The 18,023-nt window shown below is 40.6% G+C and overlaps 2 protein-coding genes across 10 annotated transcripts; both read right to left on the bottom strand.

Moving 5' to 3' along the window:
• Positions 1-5,786: 5,786 nt before the first annotated feature.
• On the bottom strand, positions 5,787-8,875 carry mrps34 (mitochondrial ribosomal protein S34). Its single transcript, XM_010744040.3, has 4 exons — positions 8,740-8,875; positions 8,221-8,558; positions 7,825-7,867; positions 5,787-6,400 (listed from the first exon to the last, which is right to left on the bottom strand). The coding sequence occupies exons 2-4, from the start codon at positions 8,536-8,538 to the stop codon at positions 6,102-6,104; spliced, it is 660 nt and encodes a 219-aa protein (XP_010742342.1). The 5' UTR covers positions 8,539-8,558; positions 8,740-8,875; the 3' UTR covers positions 5,787-6,101.
• A 2,165-nt stretch (positions 8,876-11,040) lies between these two features.
• On the bottom strand, positions 11,041-16,999 carry spsb3a (splA/ryanodine receptor domain and SOCS box containing 3a). Of its 9 annotated transcripts, none has more exons than XM_019260281.2 (7): positions 16,719-16,999; positions 15,939-16,156; positions 15,187-15,367; positions 14,913-15,100; positions 14,713-14,815; positions 14,505-14,630; positions 11,041-14,089 (listed from the first exon to the last, which is right to left on the bottom strand). In XM_019260281.2, exons 2-7 carry the CDS (start codon positions 16,062-16,064, stop codon positions 13,698-13,700), a joined length of 1,116 nt encoding a protein of 371 aa, XP_019115826.1. In that variant the 5' UTR covers positions 16,065-16,156; positions 16,719-16,999; the 3' UTR covers positions 11,041-13,697. The 9 variants fall into 9 exon arrangements, with proteins under 9 accessions (XP_019115826.1, XP_019115825.1, XP_019115829.1 ...); XM_019260280.2 differs by having other exon boundaries at positions 16,778-16,999; XM_019260284.2 differs by having other exon boundaries at positions 15,939-16,153; positions 16,778-16,999.
• Between the last annotated feature and the right edge of the window lie 1,024 nt (positions 17,000-18,023).

The raw sequence follows: 18,023 nt of genomic DNA, 5'->3' as shown, positions 1-18,023 counted from the left end.
TTCTCTCGGGTCTCAGACAGAATCTGCTGCACCTCCTCTTCGTGGGCCTCCTTCAGAGTGGCCGCCTCGTGCTCGTCATTTTTCATGTTCAGTGCATAGATAACCTTTGTTTTGTCCAAGTTCAGACAAAAGATTTACAGCGACCCAGAACTGCTGAAAGAGTACAGAAGGAAGGAAAGAGAGAGGCTAGGGATTGGAGAGATTACAGAAAGAGTAATCGGCATATTCATAGCCTATTATAGTATTATTAGCCTATTATGTCTCTAGCAGTAGTTCTTCAACATAGGGTCAGGGTCCTTCAGGGAGTTAGTTACACGGGACTCACACCGAACGCGGAACGGAAGCGGAACGGTACTTTGCCCGGCGTCAACTCCACCCGGACGCGGATCAGCCGCGGAACGACAGCGGAGCGAGCCGGCCGTATTCACGCGAGATCACGTGAGAATCCTGGACTACCCGAGACCCCGCGATAAACTGTGTATAAAGAAACAACAACAAAAACAGCTGACTTTGCTTCTCCGACGTGGAGAAGATTATAAAAAGCATCTGTTGTGTCATAAAGGATTGTGTGTTGTTCCACGTCAACAATTAGTCTCTCGTTGAGACCCTTTGATCGATCTTTGATCACCTGGTGCCACCGGTCATGACGTAACGTTGATGTGAAGTTGTAAAAAGCTACATGAACTGTGTATTGTGTTTTATTTTGAAGGGGGCGGAAGTTTATTACGTTGATTCAAGGCCCGGTTTCCTGTCTGGTGCGCAGTGCTCTGTTGAAATTTACGAGGTTCAGCCGCGGCTCGCGGAAGAAATAGAAATCCTGCGGAAAGCTCGCGCCGTGGCGCGGAGAGCCGCTTCTGGGACGCTTCTGTTCCGCGACCGGTGTGAGTTGGCCTTTAGGGTTGGTCAATCTCTTATATCCTGTACAGTTGTGTTTAAAATAATAGCAGTGTTTTTTAAAACATGAGTAAAGCTCAAAATCCTCATAATTTATTTTTTTATATTTTTATTTCCATTCATTGGGAATACTGCACATTATATTTTACATCAAAACATGAAGAAAAAAGTACAAAAATTGTAATTACTTTACAGAAAAAGAAGGAAAAAATTATATTGGGCTGTTCAGAAAAATGTGTGTCTGCATTTTTCATTACAAACTCAGTATTTACTCAATAAACTGAAAAAATGCTAAGATTTATTATTCCTCTGAATCACTAAACTAATATTTAGTTGTATAACCACTGTTTTTGAGAATCTGTGCCTCAAGTGGCTGTTTGAGTGAACTGGGACTGGTTTCAGTTTCTAGCTACGATAAATTACCAACACAGAAGGTTTATGTTTACCCAACCTAAAACTTTACAACTGGTGACTCAGTTCCGAGATGTGGTAGCTGCAAACTATAGCTGCTGTCAGCTCAGTTTGTTAGCCGGGCTGTCCAGACTGTATGTACACTGACAGTATAAAGAATGGACACCGCATGGATGATGTCACGCATAGGTTTTTGAAAAGATGTTTTAAAGCTTAGTCTGGTGGCTCTGGCTGCTACCATCATGGCTAATCTAAAAATCGGCAAGCATGTGGACCCGAGGCAGGCCGGGTGACTTGACACCTGCTAAAAAAATAAGCCACACTCCACACAGATAACCATGGTCTCTAATGCAGGCATCAAGTTTAAATACTTGACCCGCAGTGTTTTGCTTTGAACAACTGTTCAATTCACACTTTTCTTAATTACTCTAATTTTCAATCAATGAAATCAAACTGATGTCAAACTTGTCTCAACTTTTACTCTTTCAAATAATCAATCATCTAACCATTAAAGTGAGCCTCTAATCATTTAACAGAAAAAATACATCAAACAAACTGCACCACAATTAATAACACGGGACTCACACCGAACGCGGAACAGAAGCGGAACGGAAGCGGAACGGTACTTTGCCCGGTGTCAACTCACACCGAACGCGGATCAGCCGCGGAACGGCAGCGGAGCGAGCCGGCCGTATTCACGCGAGATCACGAGATCACGCGAGAATCCTGGACATACCCGAGACCCCGCGATAAACAGTGTATAAAGAAAACAACAACAACAAACAGCTGACTTTGCTTCTCCGACGTGGAGCAGATTATAAAAAGCATCTGTTGTGTCATAAAGGATTGTGTGTTGTTCCACTTCAACAATTAGTCTCTCGTTGAGACCCTTTGATCGATCTTTGATCACCTGGTGCCACCGGTCATGACGTCACGTTGATGTGAAGTTGTAAAAAAACGCTCCATTGAACTGAGTATTGTGTTTTATTTGAAAGGGGGCGGAAGTTTATCGTTGATTCAAGGCCCGGTTTCCTGTCTGGTGCGCAGTGCTCTGTTGAAATTTACGAGGTTTAGCCGCGGCTCGCGAAGAAATAGAAATCCTGCGGAAAGCTCGCGCCGTGGCCGGAGAGCCGCTTCTGGGACGCTTCTGATCCGCGCCCGGTGTGAGTGCTCTCATTAGACTGGATTCTATTTGCTACGGTGACCGCGGCGGTGCCGTTCCGCTTCCCTTCCGCTTCCGTTCCGCGTCCGGTGTGAGTTGGCCTTAAGTGCATCACCACAGCCGAAACGCACACCCCTCACTCAAATGAGTAGAAAAACCTTTGCTTTCGCCTCAGTGCCTAAACCTGCTTAATGATATCGTCCTTCTCAAAATTATCAGGTGGGGGGTTGTTGTGGGCTGCTTTGGTCCAAAATGCCAGGGCCGATTTTTTGTCCCAGTCCGCCCATGCTTTAAGCCTTAATATAATTTGAACGGGTGAGTTAAAAACAAATTCAACCTCAGTACAGTTGTCATTAACAGGGAAATTAACTATATGCTGTGAACTTAGGTATTTTCATATGGACACTTATGGAGATTGATTGCTGATAGTTGGTTAGGATGGTGGGGAGATTTATTATTATTACTATTAAAAGTAGTTGCCAATATGTCTGGCCTTATCTAAAAATAAACAAAATTTAAAAGTAAACACATTTGAAAAAAAAAACAAATTATCAACAGACAGACAGAAGATCAAAGGGCATTAGAATGTTATGATGTCATCACATTGATCATGTGACTCGTGACATCATAGTCACTTCAAAGCCCAATGTGAGATCACCACATTTATTCACAACATATTTACTATACTTAATAGTAAGTGCCCCACAGAGACATTCATTGAATTTGCATTTCGTGTCTGTAACAGGGTTTAATATTAGACGCCACCAAGATGGGCACCTGTACTCCACAATGCAGGAAAGAAACTCAGAAGCTCATGGACAAAAACAGAGCGCTAAATAGAAAACTTTGCAAATTTATTCCATTGGAAGCGAACTTTCAAAAGGAAACCAAAGAATGCGAGCGACTCCAACAAAGAGTGGCACAACAGGACCTCACTCTCAACTCATTAAATAAGCAACTGTCTGAAGCGAAAGCTGCTCTTAATGATGAGCAGGAAAAGAGAAGTAATGAGAAAAATGTTTTAGAAGAAACAATTGTTCAACTTGAAAAAAAATGTCAGGTATTGCACAACAAATATACAGTGGAGAGGTTAATTAGGGAACAAAGGGAGAATGAAGCCTTACTCCAGAAGACTGAGGTGTACAGAAATAAAGCTAAAGAATGTGAGTCCTTGAACCACGTGGTTCAAGAACTCACAGGCTTTAAATGCCATCATGCCATCAAAACAACTGAAGAACAAAAAAAACAGCTCAGTATAGCAGAGATAAAACAGGCTAATCTAGAGAGCACGATGAGTGACACACACAGAAAGCAGAAACAAATCAAGGAAATTTTAACAGATAAAGTCAAAACATTAGAAGGCTCCCTGCAGAATTTTCAACAGAAATGCCAGGAACTAGAGGACACTATTAAAGAAAAAAACAAAAACATTGAGGCCTACAAGAAAGAAAATCACGAGCTAACAATGAAAGCAAATGCCAGTAAAAATGAGGTGCGCGAACATGCTGCTACAATTTTAGATCTGAAACGTAAGATAGGTCATTTACAGGTAGATAAGGATATGCTGTTAAATGAATCCGAGGAAAAAAAAAAGGAAGCAGCAAAGCAGCATAGTATAATAACACACTTGGAACATAAATGTGCCAGCTACGATTCTCTGGAGCGAATGTTCACAGAAAAAGAAGAAGAACATGTTAAGATGACCAATCGAACACAGGACCGTATAATCGATTTATTGAAACAGATTAATGAATTGGAGAAAAGAACAAAACATCAAATCAGTGAGACGATGTCTGTCCAGAGTGAGAAATCACTGATAAGTCAAAATTTATTCAAAGCTCTCGAGCAAATAAGTGAACAGAATAAAACAATTGAAGAACTCAGAGAAGAAAGCAAAAACAAGACTTGTGAGATCAATTCGATCTTAAGACAAAAGTGTCACCTTGAAAACCAGCATAAATATCTGGGGAGAAAATATCGAAAGGTGAAGCAGCTACTGGCAAATGAAAAGGCAGCACACAACATTGTTAGAGAGTATGCTGAGAATGCCCAGAAACTGGCACAAAGCCAACTAGCCAAGTTTGTGGCAGAAAAGGAACAACTAGAAAAGGACATAGAATACTACAAAAGTTATGTAATAGACCAAATAAACACAATCAACTCCCTGGAATATACCAAAACAACCCAAGAGGAGAAAATCAAAATGTATGAAAAAGAAATTAAGACTCTCCAGCTCCAGATCCACAACCTCTTGAATGATCTTTACAGAATCCCCAGGATGCCTCGCATTAGAAACACAACTATGGAAAAAATAAGACGAGTTTATCCAAGCGTGCAGATCAAACAGCAGAACCTGAAGGTTCTTCTGCAGGTAAAAGACAAGGAGATTGAGAACCTGAAGTCCATGTTGGCTAGGCGGCCAGATGATGCAATACAGAAACTCCAAAAGTGTCAATGGGGCATCAGAAAACTCAAAACAGAGGCTATGTCACAAAAAGCACTCCTTGTTATGTACGAGACAAAGGTCAAGAGTCAGGAGGAGGTGAACAGCAGTGTGTCAATGGAGCTGAGACAGTTGAAGATTAAATGTAACCAAGAATCAAGAAAGACCACACTGCCTCCTATTTCAAAAAAGCCCCAGCCCCCAACTGTTGACCAGTCACATGACCAGCCTAAATCTTCCCGCATAACAAGGTTCCCACACATGCCCGTTTATTGTCAGTCCGCAAAACCTTCGTTAAATGGTGTCCGCCTACCTCCCTTACAGCTAAACAAATAATCACCTCCATATAACCCCCCAGAAAGTTTACATGGGTTTTCCCCGGGTGCTCCGGTTTCCTCCCTTATAAAATATACCTAAATAAAACAAAATCACAGAACAATACATCGTCTTTGTGTTTTAGTTCTCAGTTATGACTTTAAAATTATCTTTTAAATATGTATATAGTTATTTTTTATGTTTTAAGTTTAAAGTTTATGTTTGCACCTACCTGTCATGTCCCTTGTCTTTTGAACTGTACTTATGTCTATACCTGTATGTGCAATTGAGAGCAAAGTGAACCGGAGTCCTGGCCTATAAAGTGATTCTGGTTCGTATTGATTCTGATCAAATATCAATGTGATCTACAAATACAAAAAATATTTTAAAATTGTCAAAATAAAATAAGATGTAGATGATAGTCAGACTGTTGTGATGAGACTGTCTACCAGTGTCGTAGAGAACTTTAATCCATGTTATTATCATTTGAATGGGTGAATGAAAATTCTCCCTCAGTACAGTTGTCATGAACAGGGAAATTAACTATAGAGACCAAAACTGTTTATTGTACCAGGCTGTAAACATGTTTATTTCTGCTGTGAACTTAGTCATTCATTTGGTCTGAACTATTTTGAAGCAGGTACAAAAGCATTAGAACAAAACACAGATAGAAGCTAAATTTGTACCACATATTTAATATTTACCATACACAGATACATACAGAGAGGCCAGCTTGAAAATAGCAGAGAAATTATTTGAGTCCGAGATTTTGAGACATTGAGTCGAGGGCGTCCATTGTAGTTGGACAGCAGAAGTTATGACCAACACTAATTTGGTCCAAAAAGTCCAAAATTTCCACCTTCAGAACCACAAATATCACACCAGTGTCCCCTCTGTCCTCTCCCTCTCTTGTTCCTGCTTGCGGAAATAGTCTTTGTTGAGCAGGACGTCCCTCTGTAGAGGTAAGGACGGCTCCTTGGTCACTATGCTGCCTGTTGTTTTCTTGTGCTGGGCCAGCAGCATGGCGCGGAGCAGGGGAGGATAGGGGACGTAGCGCACAGGTGGCTCAGGGAGCGGCTCGAAGTCCGTAAACTGCTGCTCCATGTGTTTGGGAACCAGACGCCAGTCGTGGTAAACCGCCTTGTCCACCTCCTTGACCTCGCTCTCCTGTTTTCCTGTGAAGCAAAACAATGCAACAAAATCACTACATGTGTTATGTTTGAGTCCAGCAGCTGACCTCTATGATAACAGGAAGTCAAACTAGAAATGTCCTTTTCCACATTTCAGGAATCATTCATGAAAAACTCTGAAGTAACAACTTCTTCGTAACGTGTTACAATAGACCTTTTCCACAGCAGCCAATTGATTTCCAAGGATACTAATTAAGGTTCAGTACCTTAACTAGTATGATTGGAAACACCTGCTGTGAAAAAGGTCTACTCTAGTGGATAATAAATACATTTCGATTGTCTTAAATTGTATTGTAGTCCAATTAATTTAGTTTACTGTAATATTGATATCTATATCAAGCACATACAGTTTGATTAAGGATATTTATCATCCAGAGCACTATGTCACTCTTAATCTATCCCAGTGCAGAGGTCTGTTTGTGCCCAGCTGCGATGTGGTCTCCTTCCTCTGGCGGTGGAAACTGCACTCTTCGATGTATCACAATATTAGATAACAGGCTTTTTCATCACATGTAGTAGAATGTCCTGATTTTTTCTAATGCAGACTAAAGTTCCTGTTTGTTGCACTTTGTCTTGAATACCAACAATGTAAGAGGTCTCTTTATGTTTGATGTGTTTAAAGCAGAGATGTCCACATTACCGCGGTCAGATTTCATGCAGCCCGAAGCTTCATTTTTATAATATATTATTTATGGCCTGCTAGGATTGTCAGACACTGTATGGCTGGAAGATTTGGCTTTTTTTGGTTGACATAATGAAGCATTCGAACCTGTAAGGACATAACTGCTGGTGTTATATATATCTGTAGATATAACTGTAGATCTGAATGATTTTGTTAAAGACAAGAGCAAGAGTGACACGTTATAAAAACTTAAATGTTAACAGACTTTGCATTACTCATAATAAGTAATGTTTACAATGAACATCAGGTTCAGATTTGTATCAACTTCATGCAAATTTAACGTGTTCCATAAAATTCATTCTGTGTTATCTGTGTTATCATGCCTGATTGGTTTAGATTTGGTTACATTGTCATAAAAAAAAACAAAAAAAAGATAACTGTGACTATGAAAACAAAATGGTCACAGAACATTTGTATTTAACTTATTATTATTGTTCATTTTTAAGGCATCTTCACATTGTCAAATCTGTCTCTCTTTAAAGGAACAGTCATTTATTTTCTGTATTGTCTCCCATGCACGGTGTATCACTCGTTCTTTTGTTTATGCTCTTTGTTTGCTATGTTTGTAATGTGGGCTGGGCACATTTGATGCATGACACTTACATACCATGTGTTGCATTTTCTTATTTCTTAGGTAACAGAAAGCTGTTGACATTTGTGTCCTCGATGGTAGTTACAGTTACACAGACAGAAACGCTGTGGAGCCCCTGGTTTTAAAATCACATACCTTTGTAGGTGAGGACGCCCCATGCTTTGCCGTGATCCATATTCTAGAAAACACAAGAATAACTTGGTTACTCCTATCCTAACATGACAAACCACAAGGACATGTCTAAGGAACATCAACTCACAACTCACAATTCAAGTCTGCACTTAAAACCCACCTGTCTATAAAAGCATTTTCCATCTGATTCAATTGCATTGTCCTATTTTAAATGTTGTATTCTTGTAATTTGATACTTTTATGGTTCTTTTTGTTTGTTTCTGTTATTTGCTGTCTACTCTCATTTATTGTAAGGTGTCCTCGGGTGACAGAAAGGCGCCTATGAAATAAAATGTATTATTATTATTATTATTATTATTATTACTACTACTACTACTACTACTACTACTACACTCTCACCTCAGACGTGTAGTCCACCTTGACTTTAGTGATCTGCCAGTAGCTGGGCTCGGTGTGCTCCTCCAGCCAGGACTTGCGGGTGAAGAGGCGACCCACTCCGAACATCCTCATGCCTGCCAGCAGCGGGAAGAGGCGACTCTCCCTGCGGACGTCCTGCCAGGCCAACACGGGCAGCATCTTCCCCGTGTGCGGCCGCCTCATGGTCTCATAATCCAGGGCGTACTTCTGGGACTCCCTCGGCCGGGACTTCAGCTCTCGGTACGCCCGGATCTTTCGAGCCATTTCGGCGATGAGGCGAAGCCGCTTTTTCTTCACCATGGCTGCTCACGGCGTTTGTCCTGCAAGAGGTTAAAAATATCTGAAATTAAAGCAGCTGTTTGAGATATTCAAGCGTGTTGACCTGTCAGCATGGACCGAGCACGAACATGCATCAACCTAGAGGCTACAAACATTTGAATGAGCTGTAGATGAGCTATCGATGAGCTGTTTATATGCTGCAAATGTCTAAATTAAAAATACCTCAATGTCCCCGATGAGAATTCAACCTGACCTCCGCAAGCAAGGCGCACAACTTCCGCTCACTCGGTGCGCATCCGGCAGTCGGCTCCTTATTGTTGCACATACCGCCCTCTTCTGGACTTTACTTATTTACTACTGCCTTTTTCCTTTTTTCAATTCTTTTAATTTTAATTTTATTTTATTAGAACTTTGTTTCACAAACAAAGGAACACAGATCATATACAAAACATTACAAAAACATTCATGTATATTCGCCAGGGGGGAGAAAGAGTTTACATAAATATATTTAAATGTTCATATATATTAAGCGTTTTTATAGCTTTTGTGTTATTAGAAAACTTAATGGAAGCGATGTACTGTCTGAGCTCACCGTGAAAGGCAACAAAAGATGGTTTTCTTCGAGTAAATTTACACTTATGAATATGAAATTTTGCCATCAGTATGATGAGATTGATAATAAATGTTTCGTTTAATCTTACTCTATTTTTGTTCAAGTCAAAGAGCCCAAACAGTACATCCCTCCAAAACAACTTAAAATCATTATCAACATTTTTAGCAATAAAGTTACAGGTATCAGTCCAAAGACTTCGGACAAAGGTGCAGTGGCAAAATAAATAAGTAACTGTTTCAATATGTTCAGAACAGAAAGTGCATTTCACATCAATATCTTTTTTTAATCTTCTAACAGTATGATCATTGGATGGATAACATCTATGAATTATTTTAAATGAAACTTCTCTCACTTTATTAGTTAACATATATCGGTCGGGTAAGAGGATTCCTTTAATTAACCCATTTAAAACAAGATATCTCATTATGATTTTCCTCCCTTCTCTGCATTTCCCACATTCTATTATACTTTTAAAACTATTCTCCACTGCTCCTGTCCTCTGCAACCCTGCCATCATCTCTTCCCTCTCCCTTTCATATCCATGACAATCAACAATCACATGCTCCACTGTCTCTCTCTCCCCACATCTACATCGACCAGTTGGATGTTAATATAATAATATATATACTAATATGTTATTTAGTTTACTGTGCCCTATTCTTAATCTGCTCATGACCACCTGCTCCGCTCCACAACACCCCACCTCTCCGACTTCACCTTGTAGTTTATATAAATGTTTTTTTAATCCTTGTCTAGACATACAGATATTTATATATACTGTGATGCCCTATGTGGTATCCTGAGTGTGTCCCTTCCTCCTCCTCTCCTGGGTGTGGTTTCTCTGTTTGCAGGTGTTTTTTTATTATGTTACTTTGGATTAGAGTATTTATGCCACTGCAGCCAGATGCTCATTCTCTTCTCTGATCTCTCTCCGGCTTTGCCCTGTTCTGGGCTCCTCTGTCCCCAGTCAGGGTTGGTTTGGTTTGGTTTAGTTTAGTTTGATGCTTTAGGTTGTCCTTTGCTTTTGTTTCACACTATCAACACTTGCACACTCACACTTCACACTCATGCGCACCCTACACCACTGATATCACTGCTTCTACACACTCCGTAACTTCAAATCCTTTATGATTGTTTAATTTGGTCTAATTGGATTTAAAAAAGAATGGTTTAAACAAATGTACATGGTGTGGACTCCCTTTTGCCATGACTCTCAGAGCCAGGTCATGACAATACATATATATATTTACCTTTTTATATGTACAGAAATTTTGTTCTTGTTCTGTTATGTTTATGTCTACATTTACCCGTCAAGTACTTTTTTAACTGTACGTATGTCTATACATGTTTGATGTTTGTACTACAAGAGCAAAGTGTATGCACACATATCTTTGATATTAAACCAAAGAAGTGTTTTGTGTTTAATATTAAGTAATTACTTTAATAAATTGTTAGTGTTGCCCCTTGTACTGATCCAGATTTCAGAATAACTGAGTCTTTATTTTTATTACCTGCTTCATTTTAGATGGACACTGAATACATCAGAACAAAGTAGCACATATAGAAATATGTACTAAACAAAAAAAGTGTAAATAAACCAGAACATGTTTTATATTTTAAATTCTTCAGTCAACACCTTTTGCTTTTAATGACAGCTTTACACATCCAGAACCAGCAGTTCCCTTTATTCTTGTTGGCGTCCCTCAGTAGAAAACAGGTGGTACATTAATATGTAAAATAACAGGTGTCCAGTTATTAAATACTAAATTCTTGATCTGAAATGACTAATGAGTAATTACTGAATCAAAACTTAAAATATTTTAGCTGAAGGAACGAATTTGACATCCTGGAACTGAAACTTCTCTGGCACCAGTTTGTAATGAATGAACACACAAGAACGACCCTTTGTGCATATTTAGCATTCATTTTATTTTCAGCTGAAAATCATGCTGATAAGTTATACAGAAAAAGGCGAGTAAAGGCCTTCACATACAGTATTATTAATATGACATGTTATAGAAGAAACATTTAGAATCGTTTCATATTTACAGTATAACAGTAAGAAAAAGTGCTTGGATGCATCAACGTGAAGACAAATACTGTGAAATAAGACGTAAAATTCATCTGCTGGACTACAACTAATGTTGTGGTGGTAACGTCATAACAAGATTTATTGGGATAAATCGGATAAATCATTACACAACTGGACAGAATTAAGTGTGTCATGTCGAACTACTCATGACGAATGAGCATGGTCCTCTGGTACCTTCATCGCTGTCTTTGTGTCTATATGCCTCCATCATAACATCCTAAAACACCCATCATCACATAAGATGCTTGTATTGCATAGTACCTTAAGTCTCTGTGTACGTCTACTTAAATCAAGACCTTGAGGAGAGAATGTGAGGCAGAACCTGGGTCAAACACTACTTTAATACGTATATATTGTTATGCTTTTTATACTCTAAAGAAAAATTACTTACATATCTAACCCAGGGGTAATGCCCTGCTCCTAGGTCATTCATGATCATTTAAATTGATCTTGCACCACTCAGCATCTGTAGGCCTTAAAATGTCTGTAGAGCATCAAAACATCACTCCTGCAGCATGATCTACCTCTCTACTCGCCTTTACATGTGTTCAATATATTCTAAAATATGTACTTACGCCAGAATATGGCTGCAGCTTTAGTCAGAATGAGTAGTGTAACATGTAAACTGTGTTTTAGCCACATTAAAAAAGTACTATATGTACACACAGAGAGCTGAGAGGTCGGCTACGCTGCAGGGGCACTGTGAGAAGTCTTTCTGCTGTGAATAACTCTACAGGCATCTTTTCAGTCAACAGGAGCTGAGTGTTTGATGCTAAAAAGATTCAGAGTAGAGTACGACCTTGAAGAGTCAAGAGGAGTAAAAGATGTGATGGAACAAAGCCTTGGGAAAAAAAACAACAACAGACACCCTTGCATAAAGTACAAAAAACATTAAAACTGCTCATAATCTCATATTTTGTCAATCAAAGCGAGTAAAAAGTTCTAAAAACCGATGGAGATGTAACAGCGATGAAAAGTTACTTAAAATGTGTGGCAGTCTCTTCTGAGTGATCCGATTTAAAAGATCTACACTAAATAACGACGTATACCGCTTACATTATTTTAGAAAACGAGAAATCCATAGTTTAGTTCATAAACAGGAGACTTTGAAAAGCTGGTGACAGATGGATGTTGAAGTAAACGTAACAAATATTTGACTCTTTTTTTTTTTTTTTTTCCCAAGTTTCTCAAGAAACAAGAATTATCTGATGAGGAATCATGTCGCGTATGAGCCGCTCCAAAGTACATTCAGGTTTATTTAACCTCCTTCTAACATTTCCTGGATTTTTAATCCTTCTAAGGGTGCGTTCAGACAGGATCAGGCACTGCAGTAAAAATGCATTTTTTTATGAATTTGAGTTGGGGTAGTGCATTTTTTGGTGCCAAAAAAATGCAGTGAAGTGGCGCTGGATTTGTAGAAAACAGCTGCCAATCGGTTAGACCGATCAAACCTCCACGGTCAGCCTGAAATGTCTCTGAAACTGAGACTATCCAGGTGGATTCATGGACTAAACTCTCTACCTGTTGTGTTCTGTTCTGAGTCTGACTCGCAATTTAGGCTGCAAAACAGAGACACAAAGAAGTTTAATTTGGTTTGTGTCCCAACGGTTTGAGAGAGCAGTGGTTGAGTGACAAAGACAGCGAATGAGAGTGAGGGAGCACGGCATCGATAAAGCCAGTGAATCGGCAAAATAAAAAGTAATTTCCTGATTGTTGCACGGCAGTTACATTCAACACAAATAGACACAACCCTGCGTTACTTCGCCCGCAGCACCTGATCTTGTCTGAATATACCCGAAAAATGTTTTTACTGTAACCTGTGGCTTAGTAACAGATAATATGACCTATGGTGTGTCACTTCCTGTCTGTCGCACTGATTCCCACTTTGGCAACCGAACAGAAAATTGCAGATGTTAATAAAACAGGTAACAGATTACTTTGATAATGCACTGATTGCATTTTAGGTCGTGAACAATATACATTATTTGCATACAAGATGAAGACACAGAAAATATACAGTCTCTCTCTTTTTTTGAAACCCCCCCTTTTATACCATGATGACCACCAAAATTTGGCCATCGGGTGACTTCAGTGTTGCACTGTACAGTCCGTCCCTGCATCATGTCACTAATCCCCATAAACAACATGGCAACAAGTTATGCTAGCTAACAAAATAACACCACGTCTTTTCACTTACAGAATCACGGAAGCTGGTTTGGATACCGGTTGTATGATCATGAAGCATGAAGACGTCTGAATGGCATGAGAGAAGATCACAGTAAAAGACGTGCAGGCAGGAATACTGCTGTCACAGTTTTCCACCTATGTACCCACTCCGATCCTGGTTATTTTCTTCACTACTGAACAACATTGATGCTGAGGAAAGCTTGAGGCAGGTAAGAAACACCAGCTTAGACGCCGTAGGACAGTATCGTCTACCAGTGTTTAAGAGGAGGTAGGATTTGAGCCGTCCAGTCATGTCCAGCGGCATCTCTTCCTCTGACAGGCTTCGGGGTCAGACGTGCAACCCTCCGAGTCACTCTCAGAGGAGGACGGTCCAGCCAAGGGAGGTACAGGCAAGCGTGAGGGACGCTCGGGCCCGTCTGGGGTTTCTTCTGTGGCGCCACCGTTTAGACTGAGCACCCAACCCAGTTTGTTGTGGAGCAGCTGACGAAGGCCCGGTGGCAGTGGCAACACGTCCAAGGTGTCCATACAGTCCGGCAGCAGCTGGCGGAGGCGAGCACAGCAAAGGTAGAGCAGGGAGGTGGGCGCGGAGCAGGATCTGATCACCTTCATGCTGCTCTTCGCTGCTGTGGAGCACGCCATCGGATAAAACCTCTTATTCTGTAGCTCTGTGGCAGCAACACCTGTATCGACAAGAGAACGTGCTCTTAAAATACCGTTCTCTGATATGTAGCAAGAAATCACAGTACAGAAATACCATACAAGGTCATTTACGTCTAGTCAATGTTTCAAACCCAACCAACCGCCGTGCCGAGAATATGTGGCTGCTGTATTTTTAACGTACGTAAAATGTGATATCTATCTCAGTATATATCAGGTTTATAGCATCATATGACACAAACGTATCGATATTGTTTGTTTAAAAAATACTATTAGCTGACATTATTTAAACTCCCAAATATCAGTATCAGCTTTGAAAACACAGTATCTGTTGGGCTATAGATTACAGTACAATCTTAATCACATCAGCAGCGATAAAGTTGGTAAAGTTCCTTACAAATCATCAAACTACCACCACAGAGGTCAATCGTGACTAACCTATACACTTGCGATTCTTGAAGAACGTGAGTGTGCCGTGCCACAAGTCCAGATGGACTCCGATGATGGACCCCTGTCCAAACCGGGAGGAGAAGTTCATCTTGTCTCCTTTATGATGCAACAAGCCTGAAAAAAGGAACAGAAACACTGATGTCTAACTTCCACAATAATGTTACCGCTACGTCGTGCCATGTTGTGATCGTCTTACCAGTGTAAGAAAGACCCCAGCTGTCTGTATCTTTTCCCAACAGGCTGCAGAACGTGTGCCTGTATTTGTCTAGATTGACATCAGAAGTACCGATGCCAACCATCTGTGCAGAAATAAAGAACAATTTAAAGATTTTTTTACATTTTTTTAGGCGAAACACTTTCTGAGTTTGCATAATAAGATCAGGAGTCGAGTTTTACCATGTCTGTTCCGTACACGGGGGACGTCATCTTGATTTCCCAAAAGTGCTGCCCTTCAGCCAGCTCCTTGGAGCCACGGATAGCTGCTGTACCACAGCTGTATTCAGAGTGGAAGTTCACTTTGCGATTGTCGCAGCTCAGTAATGTCGCCGTCGACCGGCTGTTGGCATCCCAAACCCAGTCGAACTCTGCAACATCAGAAGTCATTCAATGAATCGTAAAACTGGCGCTTTCTTTATCAGTTAACCCTTCTAATGCAGCAGCTGTCTTGTACCTTGGTCGTCCTCTCCACAGTGGCAGTCTTTCACTTGGTGGAAGCCTCGCAGGCGAGGGTTGTAGTTGGTCTCAGCCTGGGAATCGCAACCACAGTAGGACTCTCCGGTGACAGGCACTGCGCTGGGGACCGGAGGGACCATCACTGCTGAAAAGTCTGCCTCGGAGTCTGAATCACTGTACTGGAAAGAAACGACGTGGATAGAACGATCAGAAACACTTTATTTGGATAGTTCAAGTTGAAGAATCTGTTTTACTTTGTCTGCGAATGTTTATGTGCGTAAACCTAACCAAACCGAAGCTGCTGAAGTGTCACAAATACTCTCTAAACTATAATCTGTAGGCGGACTATCCAAGAAAAGTGTTACCAGCTTACGCTTACGTAACAGCACAGCTCTGGTTTTGATGTTAGGCTGCTACGAAGCCAAAATTGGGCACTGGATAGGAAAATGTCTGCATCTCTAAGATATGATAGCAGGATCCGTTATGTTCCACTCTTTCCTGTGGAGAGATTATTAGCTCTAATACAAAGCGTGCAAACAAACCGAAACTTCACCCTCGAGCCTCAGACATTAGCACGAACAAACCCACACTGTTTACAGCAGCCAAAGGCAAATTAGAGGCTGAGACTTCTCATGGTGACACATCCTTTCTCCTGCCTGGAGTGTAAACAAGTGGCATCACATGACATCAACAAAAACTTACGCATCAGCTCAGAGCGAGCTTTAGGTCCAGCAGCACTTGTCTGCTTACCTCTAGGCGGTCATAGCTCCATTCTTCACTCTCCGAGGCCAACACAAGCGCCCGGGCATCGGCATCCCGCCGTATCCCACCCCATACGTATCTCCACGCACGGCTGTTCCTGTTTCGTCTGGACATGGCAGCAACACGAGTGTCAGCAGTAGAAGAGCCGGGCCAAAGTCAGATCAGTCTTCAATCCAGATGCTGGACGAACAGCATCAGTCCAGCTGCTGGAAGACAACGTGACAACATGTTTGAGACTTCCCTTTGAGCGCACACGTCCATAAAGACGTGTGACATAATTTGTTACCATCCTGCTGTCTTATATCAACGGGGACATTTGCTACACCCTTGCTTTCTCCACCACACTCATGACAAATGTTGTCCAGCCCACTGAGACACTTTATTACCTCACATATAGACTCTTATTAAACACACACATCACGTACCTACTTGTACTAACCACTTCCAGCGCAGATATATAAGATATTATTGTTATTATCACCTTTAAGATGAGGATTTCCTGTCAGCTGGTCCAGCTAACAGCTAACAGTTAGCAGGCTATAACAAGGTCACAATTCACGTCAGCCTGCTGGTTGTACGTGTGTGTCCGGCTCAGTACACGTGTACACAACCAGGACTGAAGTGTCTTCGTGGTTTATTAGCAGCGTGTTGAGAGGAAATGTGTCTGAAGCGGAAAAAAACTCGGAGCGATGTTGAAGTCAGAGCTAGCTGGCTAGTTAGCCTCCGCTAGCTCCGCTAGCTGGATTAAACGATATCCGTTAACGTTACCTGCGTGATGTTCACGAGCTGCGTTCACGAGACACACACACACACAAAAAAAAAATCACTTGACAACACCTGCAGGGGGGCCGTCTGCTCCTCGAGGACACCGATCGCCGGATGGTGAACACACGAACAGCTGAAAAGGGAGAGGCTAAGCTGAGCTTCCCCTTTTTTCATGACCTACTTTACATTAGTGTGACCGTAAACAATAACAGGCAGGCTGCTGCACAACACCACACACTCCTCACACCAAGTGCTGCAGGACAGAGGGCTCACTGACCAAGTACTGTAACGTCACAAACTTCATCACAAGTGGAAGTTTCGGAAGCATCCAAAGTGTGAAAATGTATCAGATAGATAGATTTACATGTGCAAAGAAACTAAACATGTGCAAAAAAAACTAAACATGTGCAAAAAAAACTAAACATGTGCAAAGAAAATAAACATGTGCAAAGAAACTAAACATGTGCAAAGAAGTTAAACATGTGCAAAGAAACTAAACATGTGCAAAGAAACTAAACATGTGCAGAGAAATTAAACATGTGCGAAGAAACTAAACATGTGCAAAGAAGTTAAACATGTGCAAAAAAAATAAACATGTGCAAAGAAGTTAAACATGTGCAAAGAAACTAAACATGTGCATAGAAATTAAACATGTGCAAAGAAATTAAACATGTGCAAAAAAACTAAACATGTGCAAAGAAACTAAACATGTGCAAAAAAACTAAACATGTGCAAAGAAGTTAAACATTTGCAAAGAAATTAAACATGTGCAAAGAAATTAAACATGTGCATAGAAATTAAACATGTGCAAAGAAATTAAACATGTGCAAAAAAAACTAAACATATGCAAAGAAGTTAAACATGTGCAAAGAAGTTAAACATGTGCAAAGAAATTAAACATATGCAAAGAAGTTAAACATGTGCAGAGAAATTAAACGCGTGCAGAGAAATTAAACGTGTGCACCAAATTAAACATGTGCAGAGAAATTAAACGTGTGCAGAGAAATTAAATATGTGCAAATATCTGTGTAGATTTTAGTGGCATATAGTGGTGAAGTTTCAGATTAAAACCAACTGAAAACCCCTCACCTCTCCCTCTTGGTTCAAGCATTAAGATTGTGAAAAACGTGAATGGTTCCATATAGAGCCAGTGTTTGTTTAACAGAAGAGGACCAGCTCCCTCTGTAGATGTGTGATTATACACTAATAAAAACACAGTTATAAGTATTATATCAATACATTAACTGGACCTTTAAGTGAAAGTACAAAAGTCTAAAATAAAATGTACTTGTAATGTAATTTTAATCT

The sequence above is a fragment of the Larimichthys crocea genome, chromosome XII (assembly GCF_000972845.2).
Source record: "Larimichthys crocea isolate SSNF chromosome XII, L_crocea_2.0, whole genome shotgun sequence".
Lineage (NCBI taxonomy): Eukaryota > Metazoa > Chordata > Actinopteri > Sciaenidae > Larimichthys > Larimichthys crocea.
This window is presented reverse-complemented; position numbering and strand designations above follow the sequence as displayed.

Bases quoted from the DNA above. Each gene is read 5' to 3' on its own strand.
- mrps34 (XM_010744040.3), bottom strand. From the start codon at position 8,538: ATGGTGAAGAAAAAGCGGCTTCGCCTCATCGCCGAAATGGCTCGAAAG. The intron at 7,868-8,220 runs GTGAGAGTGTAG...TGTGTTTTCTAG, and splicing joins AGGTGGACTACACGTCTGAG to AATATGGATCACGGCAAAGC. The intron at 6,401-7,824 runs GTATGTGATTTT...TTTGCTTCACAG, and splicing joins GGGCGTCCTCACCTACAAAG to GAAAACAGGAGAGCGAGGTC.
- spsb3a (XM_019260281.2), bottom strand. From the start codon at position 16,064: ATGTCCAGACGAAACAGGAACAGCCGTGCGTGGAGATACGTATGGGGT. The intron at 15,368-15,938 runs GTAAGCAGACAA...GTTTCTTTCCAG, and splicing joins GGAGCTATGACCGCCTAGAG to TACAGTGATTCAGACTCCGA. The intron at 14,090-14,504 runs GTTAGTCACGAT...TTGTCGATACAG, and splicing joins CAAGAATCGCAAGTGTATAG to GTGTTGCTGCCACAGAGCTA.